This window comes from Malassezia sympodialis, genomic scaffold, assembly GCF_000349305.1.
Source record: "Malassezia sympodialis ATCC 42132 genomic scaffold, msy_sf_26, whole genome shotgun sequence".
Lineage (NCBI taxonomy): Eukaryota > Fungi > Basidiomycota > Malasseziomycetes > Malasseziales > Malasseziaceae > Malassezia > Malassezia sympodialis.
In genome coordinates this window covers 11651-38536 of record NW_017387824.1, presented here as the reverse complement: position 1 = coordinate 38536, position 26886 = coordinate 11651, and the positions used below count along the sequence as shown (strand labels likewise).

General features: G+C 63.4%; 15 protein-coding genes across 15 annotated transcripts; 8 read left to right on the top strand and 7 right to left on the bottom strand.

Moving 5' to 3' along the window:
• Positions 1-114: 114 nt before the first annotated feature.
• Positions 115-1278, bottom strand: MSY001_3395 (uncharacterized protein; the record flags this gene model as incomplete). The annotated part of the gene is made up of 1 exon (XM_018885295.1): positions 115-1278. The coding sequence occupies one exon, from the start codon at positions 1276-1278 to the stop codon at positions 115-117; it is 1164 nt and encodes a 387-aa protein (XP_018741870.1).
• Positions 1279-1656: 378 nt separating this feature from the next.
• MSY001_3394 (uncharacterized protein) lies at positions 1657-3409 on the bottom strand (the record flags this gene model as incomplete). Its single annotated transcript, XM_018885294.1, has 2 exons — positions 1657-3254; positions 3280-3409. 2 exons carry the CDS (start codon positions 3407-3409, stop codon positions 1657-1659), a joined length of 1728 nt encoding a protein of 575 aa, XP_018741869.1.
• Positions 3410-4412: 1003 nt separating this feature from the next.
• Positions 4413-5478, top strand: MSY001_3393 (uncharacterized protein; the record flags this gene model as incomplete). The annotated part of the gene is made up of 2 exons (XM_018885293.1): positions 4413-5267; positions 5335-5478. 2 exons carry the CDS (start codon positions 4413-4415, stop codon positions 5476-5478), a joined length of 999 nt encoding a protein of 332 aa, XP_018741868.1.
• MSY001_3392 (uncharacterized protein) lies at positions 5475-6352 on the bottom strand (the record flags this gene model as incomplete). Its single annotated transcript, XM_018885292.1, has 2 exons — positions 5475-5939; positions 6011-6352. The coding sequence occupies 2 exons, from the start codon at positions 6350-6352 to the stop codon at positions 5475-5477; spliced, it is 807 nt and encodes a 268-aa protein (XP_018741867.1).
• Positions 6353-6391: 39 nt separating this feature from the next.
• On the bottom strand, positions 6392-8077 carry MSY001_3391 (uncharacterized protein; the record flags this gene model as incomplete). The annotated part of the gene is made up of 1 exon (XM_018885291.1): positions 6392-8077. The coding sequence occupies one exon, from the start codon at positions 8075-8077 to the stop codon at positions 6392-6394; it is 1686 nt and encodes a 561-aa protein (XP_018741866.1).
• Positions 8078-8148: 71 nt separating this feature from the next.
• Positions 8149-9264, top strand: MSY001_3390 (uncharacterized protein; the record flags this gene model as incomplete). The annotated part of the gene is made up of 1 exon (XM_018885290.1): positions 8149-9264. One exon carries the CDS (start codon positions 8149-8151, stop codon positions 9262-9264), a length of 1116 nt encoding a protein of 371 aa, XP_018741865.1.
• Positions 9265-9876: 612 nt separating this feature from the next.
• On the top strand, positions 9877-10414 carry MSY001_3389 (uncharacterized protein; the record flags this gene model as incomplete). Its single annotated transcript, XM_018885289.1, has 2 exons — positions 9877-10080; positions 10109-10414. The coding sequence occupies 2 exons, from the start codon at positions 9877-9879 to the stop codon at positions 10412-10414; spliced, it is 510 nt and encodes a 169-aa protein (XP_018741864.1).
• A 763-nt stretch (positions 10415-11177) lies between these two features.
• MSY001_3388 (uncharacterized protein) lies at positions 11178-13922 on the top strand (the record flags this gene model as incomplete). The annotated part of the gene is made up of 2 exons (XM_018885288.1): positions 11178-11199; positions 11224-13922. The coding sequence occupies 2 exons, from the start codon at positions 11178-11180 to the stop codon at positions 13920-13922; spliced, it is 2721 nt and encodes a 906-aa protein (XP_018741863.1).
• Positions 13923-14242: 320 nt separating this feature from the next.
• On the top strand, positions 14243-15004 carry MSY001_3387 (uncharacterized protein; the record flags this gene model as incomplete). Its single annotated transcript, XM_018885287.1, has 2 exons — positions 14243-14359; positions 14384-15004. 2 exons carry the CDS (start codon positions 14243-14245, stop codon positions 15002-15004), a joined length of 738 nt encoding a protein of 245 aa, XP_018741862.1.
• Positions 15005-16223: 1219 nt separating this feature from the next.
• Positions 16224-17072, top strand: MSY001_3386 (uncharacterized protein; the record flags this gene model as incomplete). Its single annotated transcript, XM_018885285.1, has 2 exons — positions 16224-16977; positions 17002-17072. 2 exons carry the CDS (start codon positions 16224-16226, stop codon positions 17070-17072), a joined length of 825 nt encoding a protein of 274 aa, XP_018741861.1.
• Positions 17073-17375: 303 nt separating this feature from the next.
• Positions 17376-18052, bottom strand: MSY001_3385 (uncharacterized protein; the record flags this gene model as incomplete). Its single annotated transcript, XM_018885284.1, has 2 exons — positions 17376-17982; positions 18009-18052. The coding sequence occupies 2 exons, from the start codon at positions 18050-18052 to the stop codon at positions 17376-17378; spliced, it is 651 nt and encodes a 216-aa protein (XP_018741860.1).
• A 1217-nt stretch (positions 18053-19269) lies between these two features.
• Positions 19270-23936, top strand: MSY001_3384 (uncharacterized protein; the record flags this gene model as incomplete). The annotated part of the gene is made up of 8 exons (XM_018885283.1): positions 19270-20951; positions 20979-21092; positions 21160-21342; positions 21368-22809; positions 22838-22964; positions 22991-23095; positions 23123-23312; positions 23337-23936. The coding sequence occupies 8 exons, from the start codon at positions 19270-19272 to the stop codon at positions 23934-23936; spliced, it is 4443 nt and encodes a 1480-aa protein (XP_018741859.1).
• A 272-nt stretch (positions 23937-24208) lies between these two features.
• MSY001_3383 (uncharacterized protein) lies at positions 24209-24617 on the bottom strand (the record flags this gene model as incomplete). The annotated part of the gene is made up of 4 exons (XM_018885282.1): positions 24209-24227; positions 24262-24375; positions 24401-24503; positions 24533-24617. The coding sequence occupies 4 exons, from the start codon at positions 24615-24617 to the stop codon at positions 24209-24211; spliced, it is 321 nt and encodes a 106-aa protein (XP_018741858.1).
• Positions 24618-25088: 471 nt separating this feature from the next.
• Positions 25089-25428, top strand: MSY001_3382 (uncharacterized protein; the record flags this gene model as incomplete). Its single annotated transcript, XM_018885281.1, has 2 exons — positions 25089-25362; positions 25388-25428. 2 exons carry the CDS (start codon positions 25089-25091, stop codon positions 25426-25428), a joined length of 315 nt encoding a protein of 104 aa, XP_018741857.1.
• Positions 25429-25659: 231 nt separating this feature from the next.
• MSY001_3381 (uncharacterized protein) lies at positions 25660-26864 on the bottom strand (the record flags this gene model as incomplete). Its single annotated transcript, XM_018885280.1, has 2 exons — positions 25660-25685; positions 25709-26864. 2 exons carry the CDS (start codon positions 26862-26864, stop codon positions 25660-25662), a joined length of 1182 nt encoding a protein of 393 aa, XP_018741856.1.
• Between the last annotated feature and the right edge of the window lie 22 nt (positions 26865-26886).

Genomic DNA, 26886 nt, shown 5'->3' with positions numbered 1-26886 from the left:
TTGTTGCGGGCAATCGGGATCCCAAGCTTCCAGCTTGGCACGATAGACGGCAGCGCAGTGTCTTCGGTGAATCGTCATCAGATCATGGCAGTACTATAAAGGGTATGAAAGCAGCTAAAAGTCCTCTTCGAGGCTAAACGTGTGGGCACTGGGGTTCTGCACCGTCTCTTCGTCCTTGGCCACGCCGGCCTTGGCATAGTCGGCAACGCGGCGCTCGAAAAAGTTCGACTTGCCCTGGAGCGAGATGTTCTCCATAAAGTCGAAGGGGTTCGTCGAGTTGTAGTGCTTCGGGTTGCCGAGGTTGACGAGCAGGCGGTCCGCCACAAACTCAATGTACTGGCACATGAGGCGCGCGTTCATGCCGATCAGCGAAACAGGCAAGGCGTCAGTCAAAAAGTCCTGCTCAATGGCCACAGCCTCGGTGATGATGCGGTTCACTGTGTCAGGGTGCGCACGCTTCTTCAGGTGGCTGAACAGGAGACAGGCAAAGTCGGTGTGCAGGCCCTCATCGCGCGAGATGAGCTCGTTCGAGAACGACAGACCAGGCATGAGGCCGCGCTTCTTGAGCCAGAAGATGGAGGCAAACGAGCCCGAGAAAAAGATGCCCTCGACGGCGGCAAAGGCCACAAGGCGCTCCGAGAACGAGGCGCGCCTGTCCGAGATCCAGCGCAGGGCCCACTCGGCCTTCTGCTTGACGACGGGGATCGTCTCGATAGCGTTGAAGAGAAACTCACGCTGCTCCGGCTCGCGGATGTACGTGTCGATGAGGAGCGAGTACGTCTCCGAGTGGATGTTCTCCATCATGATCTGGAAGCCGTAGAAGCAGCGGGCCTCGGCGGCCTGCACCTCGGCGCTGAAGCGCTCGACCAGGTTCTCGTTGACGATACCGTCCGAAGCAGCAAAGAAGGCCAGGACGTGGCTCACAAAGTGGCGCTCATTGTCGTTCATGCGGTGGTCCCAGTCGTGCAAGTCCTTCGAGAGGTCCATCTCCTCGGCGGTCCAGAACGAGGCCTCGGCCTTCTTGTACATCTGCCAGATCTCGTGGTAGCGGATCGGGAAGAGGACAAAGCGCGACTTGTTCTCCTTCAGCAGCGGCTCGTCCTCCTCGGCAAGGTCGACCTCGCCGACAAACTTGCCGTACAGGTAGTCGTCCGTGGCTGGCTCAGCGGCCGCCTCCTTGGGCTTGAGGGCCATCCTGGTCTTGGTAGGCGACGCACTCATGTCAATCTTGGCTAGGTCGGCTGCCACTTGCTTCGAGGGAGTTGCAGAAACAGACATCGGGGGAGGGATGGAACGCAGGAGCCTGACGCGCGGCGAGGTTTATATGTGGCAAATCCGCCGGTGGCACAGTGGATCGATGAATTGATCGCATGAGGGGCGCGACGCGCCTGGGCATTTTATTTTCAAAAAAATCTTCGCACTTGCCCCGACGCAGCACCCGCAGCCAACCGCAGACCGCAAACGCGCCATTCCATCATCTACGCGTGACGCGCAAACGCGCGACAGTCGATATAAGTCTTGGCCCCGCGTGCTGCCAGCATGCATCGCCGTGCCTAACGGGTCCGCGTGGCTGCGTTCCGTACATGGCACGGATCAGATGAACGCGCGTGTCCTATGCATGACGCGTCTCCCTATATAGGCGCGTTCCACAGCGCGCTACGAGAACACATGGCCTGCGCCACAGTCCGCCAGGGCGGAGCCGAAGCACCCAGCCGCCAATGCTGTGGCCCGGTGCGGCGACCCCGTCCATAGAAACTCGCCGTCCAGGACGCGCCGCAGCATCGCATACGCCTGGGTCGTGGCATAAGGCAAGCCCGTATGTGGGTCGCGGTAGCGCGCCGGCAAACCCGTAATGACACACAGGCTCTGGCGCGGTCGGAACGGGCGGTTACGCGATGGCACGATCGGGAGCCGGTCCCATGCGCAGTGATCCCCTAGCAGGTAGCGGAACTCGTCCACCCACGTAGTGGTTGGCTCCATGTTTTGCAATGTCAGTATGGTGCGGCCAGTGATGTCGCCGGCGCCGGGATCCGCCAGGCCGGGGGCGCTGACGCTCAGGACCTCGGACTCGCTGGGAGGGGTATCGGTAGCGGTCGGCTCGGCTTGGGTGACGAGCACGCGCGAGGCTGGCGCGGAGGCACTCGCCCGCAGAGGCTCTGGGGTCTCGGCAGACCCTTGGGAGGGTGTCTCGGTCGGTTCTTGGGAGGGTGTCTCGGTCGGTCCTTGGGCAGGCGCCTCCGCAGGACAACGAGTAGGTGTCTCGGACGGCCCTTGAACAGGTGTCTCGGACGACCCTTGGCCAGGTGTCTCGGACGACCCTTGGCCAGGTGTCTCGGACGACCCTTGGCCAGGTGCCTCGGACGACCCTTGGCCAGGTGTCTCGGGAGACCCTTGGCCAGGTGCCTCGGACGACCCTTGGCCAGGTGCCTCGGACGACCCTTGGCCAGGCACCTCAGGGCCACTAGTAGATGTTTCTGACGACCGTTGAGCAGGCCCTTGGGCAGGTATCTCGGACGACTGTTGTGCAGGCACCTCGGAAGGCGCTCGAGCAGGCGCCTCCTGAGGAAGCAGCGCAGGCTCTTCCTTGGGACCTGCCAAGGAGGCCCCCGCAGGCCCCATAGGACCTGGCGCCTCCGGACGAGGCTGCGCAGGCCCGTCCTGCGGCTGCACAGGCTCAGCACCCTCGGTCTTTGCGCGGGCCTCGTGCTCGTGCGCGCGCATGGCCCAAATGTTCTGCGGCAGTCCCACACTGATCCACCGCACAAAGGGCCCCTGGATCTCCTTCTTGGTAGACTGTCGCTGCCGAGCCTTGCGCTCCTCCTCGCGCTCGAGAAAGTGCAAGAGGCTCTCTGTGTTGGTTTCCTCGGTCTCGAGGGCCTCGCGGATGAGCATATCCTGCGTCAGCTGCTTGGCCCGCTTCACCGGCCGCGCCTTGGCCGACGCACGCCGGGCCTCGGCCTCCTGGAGCTTGCTCTGCGTCGCGAGCTTGCTCACAACAGTGGCACGCCGCGAGCTGCTGCGCACGCTGCCCTGCGTACCTGCCGCGCTGGGCCGCGGCGCGGGTGGCGGACGCGCCGCCCGCCGCGGCGCCGGCGCACTCACCACCGCCGCGAGAGAGCGCACAGCCGGCCGCCGCGCAGCCTTGGCCTGCCGTTTCTCTTCGCGGGCGAGCGACTCTTCCGCTTCCTCATCCTCGCCGCTCTCCTCCTCGCTGCTGTTGCCATCAAAGTCCGAGTCGACATAGTCGGGCTCCTCTGCCGGTCAGGCGCCAGCACGTACCGTCGCGCGCCTCAAACTCGACGTCATTCTCTGCCTCGACGAACAGGTCGTCCTCCTCGAGCGCCTGCTCCAGCAGGTCGCGCATGCGGTTGCCCGCCGTCGCCCGACGGGCACGCTCCTGGACGAGCATGGTGGAGGCAAGTCTACGGTCCGCGGCTCGAAGCCAGCATCGCGGCGCGCAGGGGGCTATGGTCGCGTGCGAGCAAGGCGAGCTGGAAGGGGGGGAACACGGCCGCGCTGTGCTCCTGCGCACGTCGCGAGGGCACCTTGTAGCCCCGAGCGCGCACGAACGCCGTCGCGGGATGGTCCAGCGGCATCGGGACGCGGCGGGCGTGCAGCGACGCCCACGCGACGGTGGCGTGCTGCGCGGCGCGCAGCAAGAGGGGCTCGGGCACACTGCCCTGTGCCACGAGGATCGCATAGTTCAGCTGCGCCGCCAGGAGACCGCGCCGCGAGCGGTCCAGCAGGGGCGAGCGGTGCGGCGGCACGTCGGACCATGAGCGGCACGCCAGCAGGCCCGCGAGCTCGTGCGCCAGGGACCGGTACGCCTGCTGCAGCGGCTCGGGCAGTGCCGCGACTCGCTGGCCGATCGCCTGCAGCCGCACTAGTGCCGTGTCCGCGAGCGCCTCGTTGCGCGTGCTGAGCAGCGCGCGGACCCCCTCGAGGTACAGCTGCACGTCAATGTGCAGGCGCAGCACGGCGGGATCGAGCGGCCGCTGCATCGCCGCGGCCTGGGCCGGCGCCGCGGGCGCCCCGACCCGTTGCGTCGGCGCGCCGCCCGCGGCGCGGGGCGCCCGGTCCTCGGCCAGCACCGCCGGAAAGGCGTCCTCACACTGGCGGCGCGCCTCCTCGATATCGCCATGCCGCACGAGGGCCAGGATCTCTGGCGTCAGTGCTTCGCCACATACGCTGCCGCACACGCATCCGCTGCACCTCCGCCGGCGGCAGGTGCGGCGCGCGCGCGATCGGCGCCACATCGCGTGCGTACGCCTGGGCCGCGCGTGTGTGTCCCTGGAGCACGAGGTACTCGAGCACCAGGCGCGCGGTCGGGTGCCGCGCCGCGACGACCGGCAGCGCCTCGGCGGGTGTCCGGCCCTGATCGAGGCGCATGGCAACGTGGCCTCTCCACCTCCATGACCCACCGGTGGCAGCGGACGCACCGCTCCATCAAGATCCCGAATGTGAAGCTGCGGCCGGTCCCGCCGCGCGTGCCGTCGGAGGCGGACGCCGCGGGCGCGGAGGACGACGCGCATTTCCGCGCGCTCCGCGACCGCGGCGCGACGCGCGGCGCGCATGCCGTCGCGGACTTTTGCGGCGACGCGTTGACGCCGCTGCGGGGCACGGTGCTGAGCTTCACGGGCATCGCCGAGAAGCGCGAGCTCACCGAGATGGCCGAGCAGCTGGGCGCGCGCGTGTGCGCGAACCTCACGAGCGACGTGACGCACCTCGTGGCGCGGGCCCCCGGCTCGGCCAAGTACCATGCCGCGGTGCAGTTCCGGATGTGGGTCGTGCGCCCCGAGTGGCTGCACGCGGTGCGCGAGGCGTGGCTCGCAGGCGAGGACCACGTCGACATCGACCAGCTCGCGACCGAGTGCCGCCTCGGCGCCCTCGAGGGCCTCACCGTCGCGCTCACCGGCGTGCACGCGCAGGCGCGTGAGGCGCTCGAGCGGCGCATCACGGCGCTCGGCGCGCTCGTCGCGCCCAAGCTCGTGTGGGACGGCTCGATCACGCACCTCGTGTGCGTCGGCGACGACGCGGAGCGCCCGCGCCGCGGCCTGGCCAAGGTCCTGGCTCTGCGGCAGCCGGGCGAGCAGACGAACCTAGAGCACACGCGCGCAGCCCTGCAGATCCGCCTCGTGCACGGCGCGTGGGTCGACGACTGCGAGGCCACGGGCGTGCTCGTCCCGGAGGCCGAGTACGACGCGCTGCAGCCGCTCGCGGCCGACGCGCGCGCCGCGCGCGTCGCGGCGCTCACAGCGCGCCCCCTCGTACGCACACAGAGCGCGCCGGCGCCCCAGGAGGCGCCAGCGCGCGCGCGGTCGCCGNGCGCCCGAGGTGCCGGCGCCCGCGGAGCCAGCGCCCGAGCCAGGGGCGCCGCAGGTGTGGTACGACGACCCCGCGGCGCGGCGTGAGCAGACGCGGCTGCTCGCGCTCGTGGACGAGCTGGCCGCCGAGCGGCCGTCGAAGCGCGCGCGCTAGCGCAGGGCCGTGGGCGCCCACTGGAGGCACCCGACACGGACCCACTGCGCGCGCGCGCTGATGTCGCCGAGGTCCGACGCGGGGGCGGCCACGGCGCACGCGCGCTCCTCGCCGAAGATGCTGCGCTCGTACATGCCGGCGAGGTGCGACGCCGGGTCGGGCACCAGGCCGCGTGTGCGTGCAGCGAGGAAGAAGCGCTCCGTCGCGGGCCGCCCCGTGTGGTAGCCTGCGACGACGAGGCACCGCGCGTCTGGCCGGCGCGCGAGCAGCGCGCAGATCGAGTCGAGCAGGTTCTCGTGCTGCGACGATACCCATAGCACATCGGCAGCGAGGACAACGTCGTAGGGCCCGCCGTGGGCCGCGCATGCGCGCTGGGCGTGCGCGTCGTTGCCCCATGCCAGGCCCTGCACCTGCAGGGGCAGCGCGTGCGGCGCGCGCGCCTGGAGCGCCGCCGCATTGCGCTCGAGCGCAGCGAGGATGTGGGCGTCGGGGTAGTCGGTCACGGTGCACTGCGTCAGCGGCGCCGACGTACCTGGGCGGCCCCGCACGCCGCGGCCGCGAGCGATGGGAGGCCGGTGCCCGCGCCGAGCTCGACGACTGCGCGGCCCCGCACATCCACGGGCGCGTGTGCGACGAGGAGGTCGGCCAGGAGGACGCCTGCGTCCCACTGGTGGTGCGCAAAGAGGCGCGTGTTCGCGCTGCTTGCCTCAGGGATCCAGTACGCGAGGGCGCGCGGCGTGTCGGGCGCGTCGGCGCACCAAGCAGGCAGCGCCGCGTTCTCGTAGCGGCCGGCGCTGCCGGGGTCGCCGCGCGCGGGCTGGTGGTGCGCAAAGAGCGTGAACAGCGCGTCCTCAAACACGTCCACGTCCGCCATGGCAGGAGGCAGGAATTGGGCGCATTTCTCTATCACGTGCTACTCGTCTGCCGCCTCGTCCGACTCGGCGTCGTCGTCGACCTGGACGTCGCCGGCGCGCTCTGCCTCTTCGTCGAGGGAGCGCGGCGCGACGGGCTGCGCGTGGTGCGATGCATACGTATCGAGGCGCCGCAGGCGGTCGCCAAAGGCACGCCGCACGCCCGCGCTCGCCAGCGTGTCCCACAGGTGGAGCTTGCCGGCCGAGCCGGCCGCCGCCACGGTCAGCGGGTCGTTCGGCGAGAAGCTCGCGGTGAACAGCTTGCCAATGCCCAGCTCGCGCGCCGTAACGAGGTTGATGCTCCGCGGCGTGTCGGCGCCCTCGTCGTCCACACTCCACAGCTTCACGTGCCGGTCCGTGCCGGCCGTCAGCCAGCAGCCTGGGATGTGGGGGCTCACGTCCAGGGCCGTGCAGGCGCCATCGTGCGCCACAAGCGTGAACAGCGGCGCAGCTGTCCCACCGTGGGAGAGCACACGCGCGTCAAAGCCCTGCACCACGCCCGTCTCGAGCGCAGCGAGGCACTGGTGGTCCTTCCACCCGTTCCACCGCACGGCCTCCACATCTGCCGGGATCGGCGCGACCAGCGCCGGCTCCGGCTGCCGCGCGTCGAACACGCGCAGCGTCTTGTCGTAGCTGCCTGTCAGCAGCAGGGCGGGGTTCTCTGCGCCGGCTGCGAGGCCCGGCGCGCCGACCTGCCACGCGACGCTCTGGACCTTGTCCGTGTGCGCGTGGAAGCTGCGCAGCGCGGCCGCTGACGCGCCCGCCATCGGGCGCGACAGGTCCCACAGCTTCACGGTCGTGTCCGCGGACGCGGACGCCAGCATGTTGCGCGCGCGCCGGTTCCACGAGAGCGAGAGCACTGCATCCACGTGGTGCGTCGCGTTCGGCACGCGCGCCTTCGGCTGGCGCCGCTTCTTCTTGCCGGTGCCAGCCGGCGCATTCAGCGGCTCCGTGAGGTCCTTGCGCCCGAGCACCGCGTCAGGATACATGCCTTCCAGCACGTCCATGTCCCAGATCTCGATCTCTGGGTCCATCGTGCCGACCGCGACAAAGTTGCCGAGTGTGCCCGCCGCACGCGTCTGGCTCTCGACGACCGGCGCCGGCGCATAGTCGAGCCACTCGAGGTGCAGCGGGAACGACGGCAGCAGCAGGTCGTGGTGCACGTACAAGTTCTGGTCGTCCGCCGAGTACACGTACACCTCGAGCATCGAGACATCGTCCTCCGTCTTCGCCGTGACAATCATGTTGTCGCTGGGGAGCACCTCCAGCTGCTCGCGCTCCTCCTCCTCGTCGGCCGGGTCGTCCTTCAGCGTGACGTACGGGTCCTCGTCGTTGTTGCGGAAGTACTGCAGCCCACGGATGCCGCTCAGCGCGCCCATCGCCACGCTCTGGCTCGGCTCATCGTCGTACTCGTCCAGGCGGTAGCGGCTCAGGTCGCTGGGGTCCGCACTCTCCGCCTCGTCCTCCTCCATCGCCTCGTCCTCGTCCACGTCTTCCCAGCCGTCGTCCGCCGCTCGCTCACCGCGCGCAGCGGCAGCAGCCTCCGCCGCCGCCAGCTGGCGCTCCGCATCGCCCAGCTCCATGTTCGTCAGCTTGCTCACGCGCTCCAGCTCAGCCTCATCCAGCTGGTGCTTCGTCGGATGGCGCGCGGCCACACCGCGGGCAATCCACGCGGCCGACGAAATCATAGCGCCTGGTGGAGGGGCCGCTCGGCGCGGCCGTTTTTTTTTTGCGCGCCACACGGCCGAGCCGTTCTTTCATGCTGCAGACCGTCAAGCCGAAGAACGCGCGCTCGAAGCGCGCGCTGGAGAAGCGTGAGTCGAAGGAGCACGAAAATGCCAAGACAGCCATCTTCGTCAAGGGCACCAAGACCTCCGATAAGGTGAATCTCGCGCTCGCGGAGCTCGCCGCGCTCAAGAAGCCGGATGCCATGCCGTTCAACAAGCACAATGATGTGCTTCCCTTCGAGGATGCGTCGAGCATCGAGTTCTGGGGACAGAAGAATGACGCGAGTCTCTTCGTCGTGGGCAGCAGCCAGAAGAAGCGGCCTCACAACCTCTGCTGGGTCCGCCTGTTCGACGGCCAGGTGCTCGACATGCTCGAGATGGGCATCGTCCAGGCCACCAGCATGAACGCATTCAAGTCGAACAAGCCGAGCATCGGCATGCGCCCCCTGTTCCACTTCTCGGGTCCCGAGTTCAGCATGGACGCCGGCGCTGACCGCCTCGCCGCGGCGGGCGCGGACCCCGAGCCGAAGGGCGCCTACCTGCACCTCAAGTCGCTCCTCCTCGACTTTTACCGCGGCGAGGAGCTCAGCCCGAACAACATCGCCCTGGGCGGCCTCGAGCATGTCATCTCAGTGAGCGTAGCTCCCTCAAGCGGCACACAGGACGCGGCGGCCGGCGCACCCGGCGCGGACGATCTCGCGAGCCTCTACCGCGCGGCGGGCCTGCCCACGCAGGTGACCGGTGCCAGCGCCGTGCACCGCTGCCCGCCGTGCACCATCCTGTTCCGTGTGTATGCTGTCAAGATGCTGGCCTCCGGCACGAAGACGCCGCGCATCGAGCTGGAGTTGTGCGGGCCGTCGCTCGACTGGGAGCTGCGCCGCCGCCTACCGGCCAGCATGGACCGCATGACGCAGGCCCTCAAGCGCCCCAAGTCAGCTGAGCAGAAGAGCACGCAGGGCAAGGGCAAGCGCAAGAACATCGACACGGACGAGATGGGTGACATGGTCGGTCGCGTACACTTGGGCCGCCAAGATCTCTCGTCGCTTCAGGTCAAGAAGGCCAAGGGCTTGCGTGGCGCGCCTGCGTTCGACGACGAGGATGAGCAGCCCTTGGAGGAGGAAGACGACACTGAAGAAGACGATGCATAGACACTATAGCCCCTCTAGATACCCGAGTTCCGGAGCCGCAGGCGCTTGGCGTGGGCGTACACCCACATAGGTAGCGCCATGCTCACATAGCGTAAGTCCACAGCAAGTCCCCATCGCTGACTCTGTAACTCAGTTGGTTAGAGTATCACGTTAACACAAATCGTGGTCTACGGTGTCAACCGTGAAAGTCCCCGGTTCGAGTCCGGGCAGAGTCACTTTTTTGCTCCACGCACGTCCGGAACGGCAGGTAGCTCCACTTCAGGCTGAATTTTCCGTCGCCCTGTTTGGGACGATATAACGTGGAGGACGTGTTTTGCTTTTTTTGGAAATTAGGGATTTCTGCTATTTTCTACTTTATGCAGTTCCATTGCACCAATCCTATTCCCGATTTCTGACATAGTGCAATGGAGATGATATGTCAGTCGGGGGAACATCAGGTGAACTTGTGCTGCATCCGTGTGTAAACCAGTGGATCAACGAGATGCATTCCGAAAGCGGATCGGGTGCGTGTTTTGCGTCCAAGTGATTGTCAACTCGTTTGTTGCGGTCTGGAGCTGTTTATAATCCCACCATCAACTCCTCGACAACGTACCGTTGAATACCACTGTCACCATGGATCTTAGCTCGGTCATTCGCAAGGGTCACCCCATCGCTTTCGCTATCTTCATTGTGCTCTCGCTCATTCTGGCAATCATTGCCTCGGCTGTGGTGGCGAACCTGAACCACCACGGCAACGATGTCTCGAACCTGATTCGCGACACCACTCGCTTCATGGTGTTCACTGGCTGGTGGAGTGTTCTTTTTGGCGCCATTTTCGTACGTATACGCTAGGCTTACCATGCAGCTGGCTCTCTTTGTTACGGGTATCGGTGGCGTTCTCTCGTCGATTGCGAGCCACGGTATCTTTGTGCTTATCACCTGGATCTTCTGGCTCTGCGGTTCGGCGGCGCTCTCGAACGCTGTCGGCAACGCGAAGTGCGTCAGCGACGAAAACGCGGACGGCTTCATTCGTGACTGCGACGCCCTCAAGGCTATTGTTGCGTTCGGCTGGATTGGCTGGGTGGAGCTTACCCTGCTGCTGGGTGTCATTCTCTTCCTCGGCATGAAGGCCTTCCGTGGCGGTCGCGGTGTCCACGACAGCCTCGCGTAAGTTTCTTCGCATCTTTTGTTTTATACTCGTTGCTGCAACCTAGAACACGTCTATTGTTGCGCCTTGAGACAAGCTAATTGATATTTCCCTCCCACACCTCCCTTGATTGTTCTGTTGAGAGACTGTAGCGACCCTGCGGTCGATATGGAAACATACCCAGGAGCAACGGATGCTGCTTTCCGCGGATGTATGACTTGCACTACGACCTCTTTGTGCTTCTTATGTTACGGGCCGTCTTACATGATACATCTTCGGTTCCCTAATGGGTACTATGTTGCTCTTAGAGCTACGTAGCTATACAGTTCTCTCTTGCCTCTCTTTACATGGCGGGGCTTCCCAAGGCCGGCACGGATTGTGTGTTTGGGTTGCGCGGGGGCGGCGCTCTGGCGTGTTTATTTCTTACGGCCGAATGCGCCGTAAGTCCTTGGGAATGGATGCGTTCCTCGTGCCGGTGATATTTTTTGCGTGGAGGCGTGGCCGCGGCCATTAGGGCCTTCCGCAGCTCGCTGCATGTGGAATTGCAATTTCGTCCAGGCCGCGGCGCCCTCTGTGGCCAGCGTTCCGGCCGAGTCCCTCACGCGTCTACGCGTGGGCGGCCAAGGATCATCAACGCGCCAATTAGCACCGCGAGGCCCGACGCGTCGTACGCGTTGATTCCACGCGACCGATTGATCAGTCCTCCCACGCGCTGGCGCCCCTAGGCCTTTTTACCACCGACCACCTATCTCCCGTCCCTACCCTCTTCGTGCGTAGGCTTTCCGACATGATTTTTGTCTACAAGCGAGGTGCGTGAATCTACTGTCTAACAGCAGACGGCCGCAAGGAAGAGGTCCGTTTCGATAAGGTGACTGCCCGTGTGGCAAAACTATGCTACGGGCTCGACATGAACTATGTCGACCCGATCGAAATCACGCGCAAGGTGATCGACGGCATCTACGAAGGTGTGACCACGGTTGAGCTCGACAACCTCGCGGCAGAGACTGCTGCATACAAGACCACTACCCACCCGGACTACGCGGTGCTGGCGGCGCGTATCGCCATCAGCAACCTGCACAAGGAGACCAAGAAGCACTTCAGCCATGTGGTCCAAGACCTGTACGACTATGTGAACCCCAAGACGAGGAAGCACAGCCCCATGATCTCCAAGGAGACATACGAGGCCGTGATGAAGAACCGTGACACACTCGACTCGGCGGTGATTTACGAGCGCGACTTCCACTACAACTTCTTTGGCTTCAAGACGCTCGAGCGCTCCTACCTGCTGCGGATCAATGGCAAGGTTGCGGAGCGCCCCCAGCACATGCTCATGCGCGTCGCCGTCGGCATCCACGGCGAGGACGTGGCGAGCGCGATCGAGACGTACAACTACATGTCCGAGAAGGCCTTTACACACGCGTCGCCGACCCTGTTCAATGCCGGCACGCCCAACCCCCAAATGTCGTCGTGCTTCCTTGTGAGTATGAAGGACGACTCGATCGAGGGTATATACGACACGCTCAAGACCTGTGCGATGATCAGCAAGACGGCCGGCGGTATTGGTCTGAACATCCACAACATTCGTGCGACGGGCTCGTACATCGCCGGCACGAACGGTGTGAGCAACGGTATTGTGCCCATGCTCCGCGTGTACAACAACACGGCGCGCTACGTGGACCAGGGCGGCAACAAGCGCCCGGGCGCCTTTGCGATCTACCTGGAGCCGTGGCACTCGGACGTTTTTGAATTTATTGATCTGCGCAAGAACCATGGCAAGGAGGAAGTGCGCGCGCGCGACCTGTTCCTGGCGCTGTGGATTCCCGATCTGTTCATGCGCCGTGTCGAACAGAACGGCGACTGGTCGCTGATGTGCCCCGCCGAGTGCCCAGGTCTGGCTGACTGCTATGGCGAGGAGTTTGATGCTCTGTACGAGAAGTACGAGCGCGAGGGCCGCGCCAAGCGCTCTGTCAAGGCGCAGAAGCTGTGGTACGCTATCCTCGAGGCGCAAATTGAGACGGGCAATCCTTTTGTCCTGTACAAGGACTCGGCGAACCGCAAGAGTAACCAGAAGAACCTGGGCACGATCAAGAGCTCGAACCTGTGCACGGAGATTATCGAGTACAGCTCGCCGGACGAGACAGCTGTGTGCAACCTGGCGTCGATTGCGCTGCCGACGTTTATTGAGGGCACCGGTGCCTCGAAGACATACAACTTCCAACGCCTGCACGACGTGTCGAAAGTGGTGTGCAAGAACCTGAACCGCATCATCGATATCAACTACTACCCTGTGGAGAGTGCACGTCGCTCGAACATGCGGCACCGCCCCATCGGTATCGGTGTCCAGGGCCTTGCCGATGCGTTCATGATCATGGGCTATCCGTTCGACAGCCAGGAGGCGCGCCTGCTGAATGTGCAGATCTTTGAGACCATTTACCATGCGGCCTTGGAGCGCAGCTGTGAGCTGGCGGCCGAATATGGCACATACGAGACGTACGAGGGCAGCCCTGCCTCGCAGGGCCTCCTGCAGTACGACATGTGGAACCGCACGCCGTCGGACCTGTGGGACTGGGCCTCGCTCAAGGCAAAGATTGCCCAGCACGGTCTGCGCAACTCGCTGCTGATGGCGCCCATGCCGACGGCCTCCACGAGTCAGATCCTTGGCTTCAACGAGTGCTTTGAGCCGTACACGAGCAACATTTACATGCGCCGTGTGCTTGCCGGTGAGTTCCAGGTGGTCAACCCGTGGCTGCTGCGCGAGCTTGTCGAGCTGGGCCTCTGGAATGACTCGATGAAGCAGAAGATTATTGCGCATGGCGGCTCAATCCAGAACATCGCTGGCATCCCTGACCACATCAAGGCCCTCTACAAGACTGTGTGGGAGATCAGCCAGAAGGTGATTCTCGATATGGCCGCAGACCGTGGCGCCTTTGTGTGCCAGAGCCAGAGTCTCAACATCCACCTGAGCGCGCCGACGTTTGGTCAGCTTACGTCGATGCACTTTTACGGCTGGAAAAAGGGTCTCAAGACGGGCTCGTACTACTTGCGCACACGCCCGGCTGCGCAGGCGATCCAGTTCACTGTGGACACAGCTGAGGTGAAGGCCGCGAAGGAGGTCAAGAAGGCCAGCGCCGCACAGATCGCGAGCGAGCGCAGCGGCCGCGCGAACGAGGGCGCACGCAGCGCCCTGGCTGCTTCCACGACGGGCAACGCAGCTGTGCCGAATACGAACGCGCCGGTCGCCAACGGCACAGCCAGCGACGCGGCTGCGCTGACCAGCCAGGCAGTGCCTGCTGGCGCCGGAGGCCGCTACGAGTCGATGGTGCAGGGCGTCGGCCGCCTCGGTGTGGACGGCACCGTCACCGAGGACGGCCCTGGCAAGCCGCGTCCGGGCGAGGACGGCAGTGCGGCCCCCGCGGAGGACGAAGGATTTAAGGCTGCACAGGAGCGCGCCCGGCGCCGCCAGGAAGAGGCTGACGCACGCCTTGCCTGTTCGCTCGAGAACAAGGACGCATGCCTTATGTGCTCTGGCTAGGTCCGTAGTGAACTCGGTTGTGAGGATCTCCGTGATCGGGCAGATCGGGCCCAGGGGCAAGTTTCTCCGTGTGGGTGGGTGGAGGATACCGGTCAAGGCGACGACGGCGCCGTCTACGACGACCATGTCGCCGCCTCGCATGTACGTAGCGAGCGTACTCACAGGCAAGAGAGCTGCGGCCTCCGCCGAATCGTGGATTCTTGCAAGGATACCCCGGTATTCCAGCGTCGGAGACGCGTCCTGAGGCTCATCTGAGCGGGGCGGTCGCCGTCCAGATCTCGTCATCCAAGGGCGTCGAGGCGGCGTGGCTCCGCGTCGAAATGTGCAAGATCGAGACGCTGCCGCGCGGGGAGAGCTGGAAAGAGCTTATCGGACAGGGCCCTGTCGATGTGTGGACGGCTGGCGAGAATGGCAACGGATGGGCCACTCTGACAACGGTACGTATATGGCACTCACGATAGCGTCAATGCCCGTTCCGCCTTCCGATTCCCGAGCGTCTACCGCCAACGCTCCATCTCGAGAAGGGAGGCGGCATCACCTACAAGCTGATTGCGTCCTTGAAAGTGCGCCTGAAGAAAGGGCTCGTGCGCAAGGAGCTGTACGAGACTGTGGTCCAGGATGTGCGCGACATTGTGCTCGAGAAGCATGAGCAACACTCGACGTGGCCTATCTACAAGTGCGTGTCCATGGCTAACCGCAGCGTCCCTGAAGAGTTCGAGACCCAGGAAGGCCTGTACCACGCGACGCTGTATCGCAATCGGCGCGCGTACGCACCGACCGACGAGCTCGACGTCCGTGTCGTTGTCATGGCTCAGACTCCTAAGCCGGCCAAGATCAAGTCCATCACGGTTGGCGTGCGCCAGACCGTGACCATGTTCCACGACAACCGCCAGACCGCGCGCCCCAACGACCAGAGGAGCGTTATGCTCGTGTCGAAGAGCAAGACTCTCCGCAAGAAAATGCAGCCAGGCGAGTACTTCTTGCAGGACATGACGCTCGTGATCCCCAAGAACCACACGATCATGTCGGTGAGCACGGCCAAGCACATGGAGGTGTCGCACTCGTACGTGTACACGCTCTGACCTCAGATTGCGCGTCCTTATCCAGATCGATAAGACGACTCTTACCTTCGATCGCGTTACTATGCTCATTTCCGGCTTCCTGCCAAATGTAAGCACCGCGACGATCGCCCGGATCGGGCCCGTGCCGGCCCTAGATGTGCCGCCGGAGTCCAATCCACATGCCACGCGGCCAGACACCACGGTCTTTGTGCCAGACGAGCCAACGAGCCTGCCCGAGGTCCTGTCCTCGGGAACCAGCGCCGGCGTCGTGCCAGCGGCCTCGCCCTCTGCGGCGGATCCGTCCATCTACATGGACGAGCATGTGCCGTTCCCCACGCTCGGCCAGAACGACGCCGTCTTTCTAGGCACCGCCACGCCGCGGCGCGCTATCCCTGCGTCGCCCCTGGCCCCACACGAGGCAGATTCTTTCCCACCGAACGCGGACCCTCTCGTTCATATGCGGCCGGGAGACATTTACCCGTCGGACACCCTGGCGTCGCCATCGCGCGTCTCGTCGCATGCCTACCACGGCTCGGGCGCAGGCCATGCACGTGCCCTGTCGGCTTCGAGCATGCGTGGCTCTTTCGACTCGGCGACCGGACAGCGCCCCGTGTCCGTGTTCATGGAGCCGCCCAGCAACACGACGGCTCCCTACCGCATGTCGCGCGCGTATCCTAGCGCGGAGCAGGAGAAGGTGCGCCTCTTCGAGCAAGCTCGTGCGGAGGCGGCCCAATTCCAGTCCCAGATCAGGAGCGACGTGACGTTCCCCGATCCAGAACCCCCTGTGCTCTCGCTGGCCAACACCGAGTACGACCAGGCCGGCGGAGTGCCCATTCACGCGTCGTCGCGGGGCGCAGATGCCGGCACAGGCGCTGCCACACACTCCGCGGCAGGGCCCGTATCGCTGAGCGAAAAAGAGCAGGTCCGGCGGTACCAAGAGGCACAGGACGCTGTGGCGCAGCACCTACGGGCGCAAGAGGCTCCGGCCGGCGCGGACGCTGCGAGCGGCGCGGCGCCCGCGTCATCGCCATACCTTACGAGGTCGGAGCAGCGGGCCATGGAGGAAAAGTCCCAGCTCCAGAGTCACTATGCACAGAGGAACGAAGCTTCTACATCTGCTCCGGCCCCCGCGCCCACGGCGCCCCAGGCGTCCGCGCCCCCTTTGTCGACGGTCGCTTCGGAGCCTCCACCTCGACCGCCCAAGGTGCCGCTGCCGTAGGCCGCTCATAGCCTCCACATTATGATCCCGCGTGGATGGGTGGCAGCGCTGCTGGCAGCGCTGCTGGCAGCGCCGCTCGTGTGGGCAGGTGTGCCGGCCGTGGAGGAAGGGGCCGTGCGACATGTGCATGATAACGAGCCGTGGCGCATCCAGCCGTTTGACGCAGCGAAGGTCAACGACCGGTGGCAGCTCGACACGGCAGAGCGCAGCGCGTCCAGCACCCACTCGGCTGGATGGATCAACCCCCGTGAGCATGGGGGAAGCATGCTGGATATCGTTGGGAATGGGTTCCGCGAGCCTATCAATGTCATTATATCCGGCCGGTCGGACCCGAGCATCATGAGCGACCAGGGCCTGCTGGACTATGTGCGCTCGATTGGGTTCTCGTTCGAGTGTCTGCACCTGCATCTCGGCGGTCTGCAGCATGCGAACCTGGGCGACGGCCGTGGGTACACGCCGCAGCTGTTCGAGTACCGCAGCATCCTGTTTCACGACTCCCCCGGCGCCTGGATCGGCGCTTGCTGGGAGAGCCTCGCGGGCGGCAACCACTTCCGAGTGTGGCGCCAAAACGGCACACTGGCCGATACAGGTGCCTGGTTCCTCGCGGTGTCCAAGGAAGAGGACGTCTTTCAGGAACACACGATCTCCACGAACGGGTACGATGTGGGCCGCAACTTGCTGGTGGACGCGGCGACCCGCGGTGGCTCTTTCAAAGGCAAGTCGTGGCGCGCCTCGGTCGAATGGAAGACCGGCCTCCTTCCCTCTGGCAGCCAGGGTATGTATACATCGACTCACGCAGGCATCAACCACAACATTTCTCTGGACGGCCGCGTGGCGATTCTCCATGTTTATCGCACTGACCTGTCGTAACGACCCATTCGTAGCGACGCTCATGCTCTTTGCACGACCCCAGACGCACAGGCGCGCGCTGGCCGTCGTGGGGCAGGGCGTACGTGTCGCGCTCCACAAAGAGTGCGCGCGCCGGCGCCGTCCGGGATATCAGCAGCACGGTCGACGTTCGCGTGCCATACCAGCTTCGGTGCCCGGCAGGCAGCTCGTCGGCTGTCGCCAGACGTGTGCCCTCGACATTGCTAGGCAGGCGGCACGGACTTACGTGGACCGTATGCTGCATGTCGTCCATGACATGAATGGTCCTTTGGGACTCACTGCCCGTTAGTGGGGGCGGTCGACGTACCTCATCACACCAAAGAGCCGCTCAATCAGCTCGTCCGGCGTTGTGCGGGGCTCAGATAACACATGCTGAAGTGCCGATTTACCATAGGCGATCTTGGGCCATGGGGTGTGCAGTGTGCTATTGCTCAGGCCGTATACCTCCCCCGAGCCCGAGACTGCGAGGATGTCCGGCTCTGTCGCCTCGACTCGGTTCGTCACATAGCCCATGCGCACCTCGGTACCCTGCACACACCCTGCGAGCAAGTTGAAGCCCGCGTACCGCTGTCGTACGCGGAACAGGTCCTGCAGAACGTCGGCACCGTCCCTGGGCCGAGGGCCTTGATGAGCCTCCATCCATGCCATGACTAGCTCGCCACGCGAGCATAGCGGACGCCCCTGCTCGTCCATCTCGGGTCGTGGATGTTCTGTCACATTCGTGAGCACCGCAAAGGCGCCAGTGCGTGTGACGCCCAGCCACGTCCCGCCCGCAAGCGAGTCAAGGCCACCCAGCATGGTCAAGTCGTTTCCGCTGCGGCCGTGAACGGTGCGCCATTGCGCTGGCGACGCAGGACGCGCAAGAAACTCGTCACGATTGCTCGCAAGGATGCTGCTGGTTACACACCGTGCACCTACAGGCTATACTCAGGATCGTCCGTTGTCCAATACACCACACACATGTAGAAGGCCAGCTAGCACCTCCACCTCAACGCTTTATATCGCCATGCACGAGCGGAGCGCGTCGAGCGTTTCTGAATGGCAAGCTCGGCCAAGCCACAAGGGCGTTGTAGCATCGACGATGAGCCTGAACGTGTACGAAAAAAGTATAAACGACGTGGCCCCATTCTGGGGGAGAAAAAAATTGCTCCCAACCTGGTTCGAACAGGTGGCCTCAAGAAGGACTTTGTTCATCCACTTATGAAGCGGCAGGCTTCAGTCTTGCGCTCTTCCAGCTGAGCTATGAGAGCCGACTTGTTCGGGCTTCCGGTCAAGCCAATATAGTTCATTTCCACTTGTCCATCGACGTCATCACGCGACGAACCTAGAATTTTTACGTCCGTTCGCCAGCCATGCTGTTTTGTCCCAACTGTGCGAATGTGGTCACCGTTCTTCCCTCAGATATGACGGCACAGAACAAATGGACATGCCCGACTTGTCCTTTTGAGTTCCCCATGGACTTCCAGGTGACATCACGCATGTACCTGCAACGCAAACAGGTCGACGATGTCATGGGCGGTGAAGACAGCTGGAAAAATGTGGACAGCACAGACGGTACGTTCTTCATGTCTAATATGCTAGCTACTTGTCCTAAATGCGACAATTCGCGGGCCTATTTCATGCAACTTCAAATCCGGTCTGCTGATGAGCCGAGTATGTACAAAACCATCATGGATGGATTCACTAACCGTCAGTGACTACGTTCTACAAGTGCACACGCACGCAATGTGGCTTCCAGTGGCGCGAGAACTAGTGCTCTCCATCAGCAAGTCCACTATGGAGACTGTATCATGACGCTACCTGTGCTCCGCACGGTGCATTCCTATACCCTTGCTTTTTGTAGCATGTACCTACGCAATGGAACACTCACGCTGTAGTCGGAAGGACGCTTCCTCGTGTGTGGTGCCGCGATCGATGGGGCCTGTCTCCACTTGTCGAAGCGACGCATCTTCTCCACTGGCTGCCACCAAGGCCTATGTGTTGATTCAGATGAGTCAGGTGGACACATCCTCGTCCGACAACGCCAACGCTACTTGGCGCTGGAACTTATCGCTATCCCTAGCTCCCTTTGAGTTCTTTGTATCTCGATATGCTGTCGCTATTGTCCTTATGGCACGTGTTTGTCAGCTCACAGCAGGCCTTCCTGTCGCACCGCATTCACCATATATGCACCACGCCCATGCGTCCCTTGCAGCTCTCTACGAAGCAGCGAGTGTTCATCCGCATCCCGAGTATCGTACTTCTTCTGAACTCTTTCTGGGGTCTATTCGTGGCCATGTGCCGGGACACCACAACACCCTCCGCTCAGACGTGGCTCCCTTATCTGCGATGGTTCGTGCCTGTGCGCCTCCTGCAGCAGGGAACTGACTATGAAACTCTGCTGTGGTCGACGTTCCTTAGCGCGTGCGTTTCGTACTGTGTCGCTCTGACGGCGCGGTGCCTGCAGCATACGTCGCAGCGAGAGGATCCGTTCTCCTTCAACCTGATTGGCTTTGGTATCATGCTCTGCATGCACTCCAGTGTGCCAGAAATGAAGCCAAATGCACATATCTATCTGATTCTGCTCATGAGCGTCGTCGAGCTCCTGGGCATCAACCTGCTGCGCTGTTGGTCGCGCTCGCCCATATCGCGTCTGGCTTTCACGTCCGCCCAGAGCCTGGTGTTGCTTCTGCACTACCTGTACACCTCCTTTTGGCCTAAGGAATATCCACCCTTCTACAATGCCTTCCGCTTCTTTGAGGCATCGACCATCTTTATCGTGGTATCCACGCTAGGCCTGGTCATGCTCACTCAATACTTTAGCACGGGGCATGCATGGCCGCTCCATCCAGGCCTCCCGCCCACCTCTCTGCCTCGACCCACAGACGACTTTTACCTGGCCCTGCTGCGTGTCGGGTCCGAGTGCATGCAAATGACCCGGCTCCAGGGCTTGGGCCGCGAACTGCCTGCACCACCTAGGCCCCTGCACACGTACGTGGAACTGTCGTCCGACGGCCGTGCCTTTTTGGAGCATGGTCTGGAAAACCTAGAGCACATGGCGTCCTCTGGCTGGAATGGATATGCCAACGAGGTGCGCGATATACGCGTCAAGGCCCCTGAACGCATTGACTCTGTTGCCGGCATGCACGGCTCGGACAAGATGCATGCCATGGGGCAGTTGGCATGGAACATCTACCAACTCCTGGCCCATGCACTGAGCATCCTGTGTGGCTATGTATCGCCATATCTTCCGCCTATACCCCAGGGATTCCGACGTATACCCCGCTACGTGCGCCTTTTCTGGCACGGTAGAAATGGCGAGGCGCGACGCGAAGCGCGCCTTGCGCGCGCCTCGGAGGAGCGGCGCGAGCAAGAGGCTAGGCGCGAGCAAGCGCAAGCCATGTTCGAGGCCTTCCAGCGTCGCCAGCTCATTCGCGCGACCTATACGCAGCATCCCCATGCCCCCCCGGCATGGTCCAGTGCGGACGACCTGGACCCCATCGAGCTCATCTCGCTAGCATCGGATCTGCAAGAGAAGCCGTTTCAGGATGTGCTATTGAAGCACATGGTGCGACCGGACCACACACCGCCTCTGACCCGGAGCGCCTACCGCCAGATGTCGCAGGCGGCACAGAGGGGCCTAGCACCGGACCACACCGAATGGAACCCTACGAGGACGCCTCACGCCCCCTCATCCCAGTGGGTCCTGCAGGCGCCGACCGCGAGTGACCAGCGCACTCGCGCGGAACTGCTGCGCATCCTCCAAGCACAGCGATCGAACAAGCTGGCCGGGATCACTGGAAGCGAGCTGGATCGAGAGCGCTCTCGCCTCTGTGTCGTGTGCTGCTGTGAGGAGCGGACAATTATCAATTGGCCGTGCCGGTGCCTAGCGCTCTGCGATGAATGCAGAGAGGCACTCTCCTCGACAGGAAAAAAGTCCGAGACCACGGATCCCCAGGAAGACGCGTCTTCCTTGCCGCTCTGCCCCACATGCCGTACACCCGTACTGGCCTTCTCACGACTGTACCTCCCATAGCACGAAGGCCCTGGCTGACTAAACACCGATAGCGCGGCGCGCACGCGTGACGAGGTTGCCTCGCGACGGCGCAGATCCCTGGATGTCGACGACGCAATTTGAGAACATCTACCATGGGAGCGGCAAGGTCCTGGGGCGGATCCGCTTCTCCGCTGCAGGTCTTGGGTGGAAGCCTATGGAGGACGGTGCTACCGTGACGATCCCCGCTGAGCAGATGGTGTCCTTTGCGTGGTTGCGGTACGTGATGCTACTGACACGGCAGAGTAGCGCGCCAGTTTCAGCTGCGCATTACGCTCCATTTTGAGGGGCAGGCAGAGCGGCGCGCGATGTTTGAGAACTTCCAGCGCGAGGACCAGGCCAAGCTGGAGCAGGTGCTCCGTGAGTGCTACGACAAGCCGCTCGAGTCCATTGAGGTATCGACACGAGGCTGGAATTGGGGAGCTGCGCAGGTCGATGACCACGACATGAAGTTCCTAGTGCGTGACAAGCTGGCGTTCTCCGTGCCCCTGGCCAACATTGCGAATAGCAACATTGCCGGGCGGACCGAGGTCAGTATGGAGTTCCTGAACGCGCAAGAGCAGGAGCCGGAGCAGAACACGGGCGCCATGTCGCAGCCGGGCGGTCTTCCTTTCCATGGTCCGAAGAAGAACCGCACTGACGAGCTCGTGGAAATGCGCCTGTACATCCCCGGACACGTCGAGAAGGACGAGGACACCGACGGCGAGGAGAGCGGTGCCGTGAAGAAGGAGGGCGACGACGACGCGGAGGCCGAGACGAAGGGCGACGACGACGCAGACGCCGGCGACGACGAAGAGGAAGAAGAAGACGAGAGCGCCGCGCTCGCGTTCCACAATGCCATCAAGGCCAAGGCAGACATCGGCCAGGTGGCGGGCGATGGCATTCTTGTGCTCAAGGAGGTGCTGGTGCTCACGCCGCGTGGCCGCTACGATATCGACCTATTCTCCTCCTTCCTCCGTCTCCGCGGAAAGACGTACGACTACAAGATCCTGTACAGCTCCATCACGCACTTGTTCCTGCTGCCGAAGCCCGACGACATCCATGTCCTGTTCATCGTGGCACTGGAGCCGCCGATCCGGCAGGGCCAGACACGCTATCCCTTCCTGGTGCTGCAGTTCCCTCGTGAGGAGGAGATGGATGCCGAGCTGAATCTCGACGAGGAGACCATCCAGACCAAGTACGAGGGCAAGCTCAAGAAGCGCTACGAGGAGCCAACGTTCCGCATCATCACGAACCTGTTCCGTGTGCTCTCACAGCAGAAGGTCCATGTGCCGACAGGGTTCACTAACAGCACGGGCCAGGAGAGTGTGCGCTGCAACGTCAAGGCCAACGATGGCACGCTATACCCACTCAACAAGAGCATGATCTGGGTCTCCAAGCAGCCCGTGCTCATTCCCTACGCAGACGTGCACAAGATCGTGTTTAGCCGCGTGGGTGGTGCGATTGCCTCGGCCAAGACCTTTGATCTCCGCGTAGAACTCCGCCACGGCACCGACCACACCTTCCAGTCCATCAATCGCGAGGAGCTCGACAGCCTGAACAGCTTCTTCTCTGAGCGCAAGATCCGGGTCAAGAACGAGCTGACTGACGACGCGATGGGCGTCAATGCTACTGTCGACGAGCTCCTGGGCGACGACGACGACGACGACGGCGAGAGGCGCGGCCGCGACGAGTCTGATGAAGAAGGTACGCACACCATCCACTGACCATCTAGAAGACGAAGACTTTGAGGCAGAGTCAGAAGACGATGGAGGCAGCCCCTCGGAGGCCAGCGACGACGACGACGACGACGCGGTGCCGTCCGAGGACGAGAAGCCCAAGGTGAAAAAGGCCCGTACGGAGTAGATAGTGACTGCCCCCCTTGGAGATCGGGCCCGGTACGCCTCCCCCGGTCGGGCGCCGTGGAGGAACATCTCCGACGACGACCGCCCGCTATGGCGACCCATACTGCGGTCGTGATTCTTGGCGTAGGGTAGGTGTATGCGTCTAATGAACCCAGAGGGCCCACTAGCTCGGGCAAGACATCTCTAGCGAAAAACCTCCTGGCCATCTTGCAGCCGCCTGCCGACGCATCGTCGCCCATTGTTTCGGTGCATGCGCTCCATCAGGACGACTTTACTCCGCCAAAGGACGAGATCCCGTGGAATGCTACATGGCACGTCCAGGACTGGGACACGCCGCACGGATCTGTACGCAGCACTTGACTAACCTAGTGCGACTACCGCCGCTTGGAGCGCGTGCTTCAGTATTTCCTAGAGCATCACGAGCTTCCCCGGGATTTTCAGAGCTCGGAGCATCGACGGAGCAACTATTCGTGCTCGTTGCCGTCCGAGGAGCTGGCCTTGTGGCGCCACGAGTTCCACGGCCGCGGTGCCTCGCAGCTCGTGCACTCGGCCCGGTACCCGCCCGCGAGGAAGGTGATCATTCTGATTGTCGAGGGCTTTCTGATTTTCTATGATGCTGCGGTGCGCAAACTGTTCGATATGCGCCTCTTTCTGCGCGTCTCTAGGGAGACGATGCTGCGCCGACGCACAGAGCGCCAAAACTACGTGCTGGAAGATGGCGAGGTATGGGAAGACCCGCCCTTTTACTTTGATGAAATTGTCTGGCCCGCGTATGTCGAAGCGCATGGACGCATGTTTGAGCGGGGCGACGTAGAGCATGGCGCTTTGGTCAAAACGGCGACGGACGACACCCCAGATGGCGGCCCTGTCAAGGACCTGGTCCTTCTCGAGGCCGAGAGCTACACAAAAGAAGAAGCCTGCCGAATTGCCTGCCAGAACATCCTATCGTTCCTGTACCAGCCTTTGTAGAGCGCAAAAAGCGAAAGACCCGACCGGGGGTCGAACCCGGGACCTGCGCCAGCCAGTATTCTGAACGAACCCGTTCACCGGAAAGCGCCACTCGTTCCTCTGAGCTATCAGGCCGTACGCTTTAATGCCGAGGCGGAAAGAGATCTATAATCATAAAGTTGGGCAACCCCACCGTCCGCTCATACAGCGGCTTATGGTCGGACATGGGGTACATCATTGGTATGGACCACAGGGCTACACAAGCTAGGCGGCATGGCGCAGGTATCGGCCGCTTACTTGTTCTTCGTAAGACTGTCGGTTAGCTGCACATCCCAAGAGCACGTACCGGTAGCTGAACTTTTTCCGCGTGACGGCAAACTCGCCGAGCTTGTGGCCGACCATTTCTTCGGTAATCGTCACGGGCAGGTGGTGCTTGCCGTTGTGCACAAGGAACTTGAGTCTGAGGTGAGCACATGCTTACGTACCCCACAAAGTTCGGAAGGATGGTGCAGCTCCGCGCATTCGTGCGGATAGGCGTGTTGTTCTTCAAGGCCTGCTGCAAGTTCGGGAAGGGCACGAAGAAGGGACCTGCCTGTTAGCTATGCTCAGGCAGAAACGCTGCACCACAGCGGTGATGCGCTTCTGCGCCATGTACTTACCCTTCCATGCCGAGCGCGAGGCGCGCACCGCCGAGCTGAACATGGTCCAAGAAAGAGGCAAAGGGCCGACGAACGATGATTACGAAACCTCGCCTCAGCTCCCTGCCCCCGGCGCAGCCTCCACTTGGGCCTGCCCCCATGGCTTGCAGCACACGGGTCATGGCACAGCATACCGGCAGGCCAGCGTCAGCTATGCCCACGCATATGGCCATGCGGCAACGTCGCTAGACCATCTCTCCCTCTCTGCGAGCGTGTCACAGATCCTGCTCGACCTCGGCGTTGCACAAGGATCATCGTTGCTGCATGGCAGAAAGCGTACGCGCGCTCATGACCGCGGCGTTCAAAATGCAAGCGATCCACGCAGCCACGATGCATGTTTCAGCGTGTGCCCGCCCAGCACGCCTCGTCTGCCCACCGCGGCATGGCGCACGGCCAGGGCCAAGCCCCGCGCGGGGGACACTCGGCCGAACCAACGGCACCGACCGGCCGGCCCTGGCGCTGCTCTCCCTGACCCATGATGATTGCCCCTGTGCGTGTTGCCTGCTCCTCGACGCTGCGTATGGCGTCCCGCGTGCCACGGAGCGTGGCGCCTATGCCTGTGCGTATGTTCCAGACCTCGCGTCTGGCTGCCGAGGTGAAGACGTACTACACGCCCGAGCACGAGTGGATCCGCTACGACGACGCGACGAACGAGGGTGTGCTGGGCATCACGGACCACGCGCAGAACAGTCTGGGCGACGTCGTGTACCTGGAGCTGCCTGAGAAGCAGCAGGAGGTGTCCAGGGGTGGTGCGTATCCGACTCTGACCGGCAGACCAGATCGGCGCTATCGAGTCGGTGCGTAGTGCACACTAACCCAGGTCAAAGCCGCTTCGGACATTTACTCGCCGGTGAGCGGTGTGGTCAGCGAGATCAACGAGCGTCTCAACGACGAGATGACCCTTGTGAACAAGAGCCCCATGCACGACGGTACGTGCGCGCTGCTCACGCCAGGCTGGCTCGCCAAGATCAAGGTGTCTGCGCCGGGCGAGCTCGAGGAGCTCCTGTCCGAGGAGGCGTACAACGCGACGCTCGAGCACTAGATAGCTACGTAAATGTCCATGTGGCACAGTCTGTGTGAGTAGGCGTCGCGTACCTTGGCACAGCGTCTCGCGCTGCGGCGCAGGGACGGCGCTCGCCGCCGGCAGCGGCGGCGGCCCGAGGCGCGCTGCGCGGATGCGCGGCTCCCAGTCGTGCGCGAGCAGGTCAGAGATCAGCACAGTAATGCGGTGGGGGAGCACACCGACCGACCAGCCGAGGTACCGCACCGTGTCGTAGACGACGCTCTGGCCTATATGGCACCGCGTCTCCATCGCGAAGCCCGTGCGGCTGCATATCGAGTTGCGTCCGACGCACTGCCCCGTCGCCAGGGCATCCGCCGTATGGTAGACGTGCGTCACGGGCACAAGCGCATACGCATCGTCGTCGGGCGTGCTGGGCGGCGGGATCGGCAGGTGCAGGCGCGCGGCGGCGACGCGGTCGCCGGGCGACTCGAAGGCGATCGCCGGCACCCCAAATGTCGCGCCGAGGAAACTGGCCATCACGCCGCCGAGGCTGTGCCCCGTCACCCACACCTGGCTGTTGGGGTACAGGTACGAGATGTTGTTGTACAGGTCCGTGGCCGCAGGGTAGTAGAGCGAGCGCTCGATCAGCGTGCGCCCCATGCACCGCGAGTCGCATGTGTTCGGGTCGTGCCAGCAGTCGCACATCGGCTTCCACGAGCTGTCGACGCGCGCGCAGCAGCAGCTAAAGAGCAGGTTGTCATTGTCCTTGTCGCGCTGCGCCGTGCTTCCGCCCGGCAGGATGCTCGCGCTCGTGCCCTTGAGTGCCACGACCACCGTCGCATTGTTCGCGGTGGCAAACACCTGGCCGCGCAAGCCGCCCTCGTCCCAGCCGAACTTGGACGACCACGCCCAGCCCGGCGCATCGGGCAGGCGCGCCGGCACCGTCTCGTAGTACGCCCAGCACGCGAAGCGCGCGAGCATGCGCAGTGTGTGGCGGTCCGACACGTCGGGCCACGTCTGCGGCACATCCTCCCACGTCTCGAGTCGCGCCAGGTCCACGACGGCGTGCGGTGGCGCAGCGGCTCGCCGCGCCAGGTAGCCGCGCACATCCTGGAGCCGCCGCACCGGCCGCACCACCGTGCGTATGCGCGTAAGCGGCGCTGCCGACCGGCGCCATACGACCAGCACGAGCGCAAGTGCGATGACCAGCGCGAGCCACGCCCGCATGCGCCACCGCTGCGCTTGCATGCCGCGCCAGCGAAGGTGTGGA